The following is a 1,985-nucleotide window of genomic DNA, read 5'->3' on the forward strand; positions in this document are numbered from 1 at the left end:
CAAAGACCACGCTAGCATTCAAACTAGTGAATTATTATGACTGCCCATTGCTCCCTATCATCAATGCTCCCTTGGGTAAAACGTGGGCTTCTCAGGAATATCTTATGGCGAAAAAAACGTTGCTGCGATTGCATCGTGCATATCGTACACCCGCTATAGTAGCGTTGCATTTAAGTGGACTTACGTACTCGATGTAGTTGAGGTCTGTCTGTTTGGCGATGACTGTTCAAGTTCTGTCACGAGGTAGGTTATCACCTTCATGCAAGAAAGGTTTCTGCCTCGGATTCTCCACCTAAATTTTGAAAAAATGTGTTCAATTCATCTATGTAGAAATGTAAGAATTGAGCGCCTTATTATTTTCGCTCAGACAAGTTGGATAACTGATAAGAAATAGATGCTTATAATATAATAAGATTACGTAAAACTCCGCATAATAGATAGCTGAATATAGCGTGATACCTACATAGTTCTTGACTTAAGGGCATTTTAAGGAAAACATCTACACTGATAATAAGCAAACTATTCTGCTTCCTTTCGAATTGCATCTCTCTTTTACACGCGTTGCCGACGTAAATAGAAACGGTAATACGGCGGTTGCTAAATTACGTTACACCGATACTGACTACTATTACTGCAGACATTAACTATATAAACAAAAATACCTTTTTCAAACCTAATTCAACGAAGTTAATTCATTTCGATAAAAATTATATATATATATATATATATATATATATGTAACAAAAGTCTAAGTTTTGTATTATAGCTTGCATAATAATGTTTTTCGTTCCTTAGCCTTTTTTCGAATACAGTTAACCTCGACAATCTGGATAGAGGTACGTCGCTAATAATCTAGAAGATTTCAACTTTGAGACTTAAAGCACTGACGAACAGAAAGTAGGAAACATCTCCATCTTTAATGCGTTCCGTTTGTTGATGCAGAATCTTATTTTCAGTTTCGATGAAACTCATGGTGTCATTTGTACTACCTGCCGTTCGAGCATCTGTTAAGCCAGCTTAAGACGTCAACATAACAAACGTTGGTATTTATTTCGAGGTTCCGTTTACCTTGCATTCGTACAGGATCTATCTACACGCCCTATGTTCAATTCACGCATGCTTCTTCGATCAAAAATTTCATCAATAAAGCATTGACGACTTGCCTGTTACTCTAGAGAAACTTTTGAATCCTTAAAGGACTACAGAACAAATGGAGTGATCTAGCTACGATTTGTTCAAAATCAGTGAAAAAGCATAATGATAATGCACTTACCGGTAGCAATGGCATATGGGCCACAAAACTGCATGTCTGCTTCAATATATGATGACACTTTGCATCTAATTAAGAAACGCTTCGACGCGTTACTTTCGCTGAACAGGAGTGTGTTAGCAAAAAGTAAACAACGCTTAATAATACCCATTCAGCTGAGTAAATTGTCGGACGGATCGGCTCACTACATAGCAGCAGTATTACAAAGTTGGCTCCCGGTTTCCGAGGTGGTATACATCCAGTGATATACATACCAATTATGGCAGCTGGCAAGCTTCTAGAAGTGCGAATGATAGTTCGGATCTACGTTCTGGACGTAGTGTGATGTAGTCATCAAGATCAGAGTGTATATGTCAGAGGTAGAATTTAAGAGCGTAACCGTATTCGTGAGTCACAGTTTCGATGTATGCACGCCGTGTTATTAAATATCGGTAATTTAGTTCGATAGGCGTGTATGAGCAAGCGGTAAGTCTACACACCGCTACAGAGCCATGTAAATAAACTATATCGGTACTGAATTAAAGATGACATGTTATATTAACATATTTAGAAAATGACAAATTAACTTCTTAATCTAACGTTAGCTTCTAAATAATCTCTTGCATTACCTGTGCCGATCGATGCTGGTTGCTCGCCATGAGCCAACTTAACGATTACATAATACCGTTGTGCTTTGAAAATTTTAATATAACTTTTCTCGTTTGCGTGGGCCATA

The 1,985-nt window shown here is 37.6% G+C and overlaps 1 protein-coding gene across 1 annotated transcript in view; it reads right to left on the reverse strand.

The window, feature by feature from the left end:
• LOC111247162 (protein kinase C zeta type-like) overlaps positions 1-1,611 on the reverse strand; it is a 10,608-nt gene extending 8,997 nt beyond the window's left edge. Inside the window, exons 1-2 of the mRNA XM_022797783.2 lie at positions 1,274-1,611; positions 189-292 (exon numbers count right to left, since the gene is read on the reverse strand). Of these exons, the coding sequence (XP_022653518.1) occupies positions 189-261 (73 nt within the window). The 5' untranslated portion in view covers positions 262-292; positions 1,274-1,611. The remainder of the gene's footprint in view (positions 1-188; positions 293-1,273) is intronic.
• Positions 1,612-1,985: the final 374 nt, after the last annotated feature.

This window comes from Varroa destructor, unplaced genomic scaffold (genome assembly GCF_002443255.2).
Source record: "Varroa destructor unplaced genomic scaffold, Vdes_3.0 BEIS01000003.1, whole genome shotgun sequence".
Taxonomy (NCBI): domain Eukaryota; kingdom Metazoa; phylum Arthropoda; class Arachnida; order Mesostigmata; family Varroidae; genus Varroa; species Varroa destructor.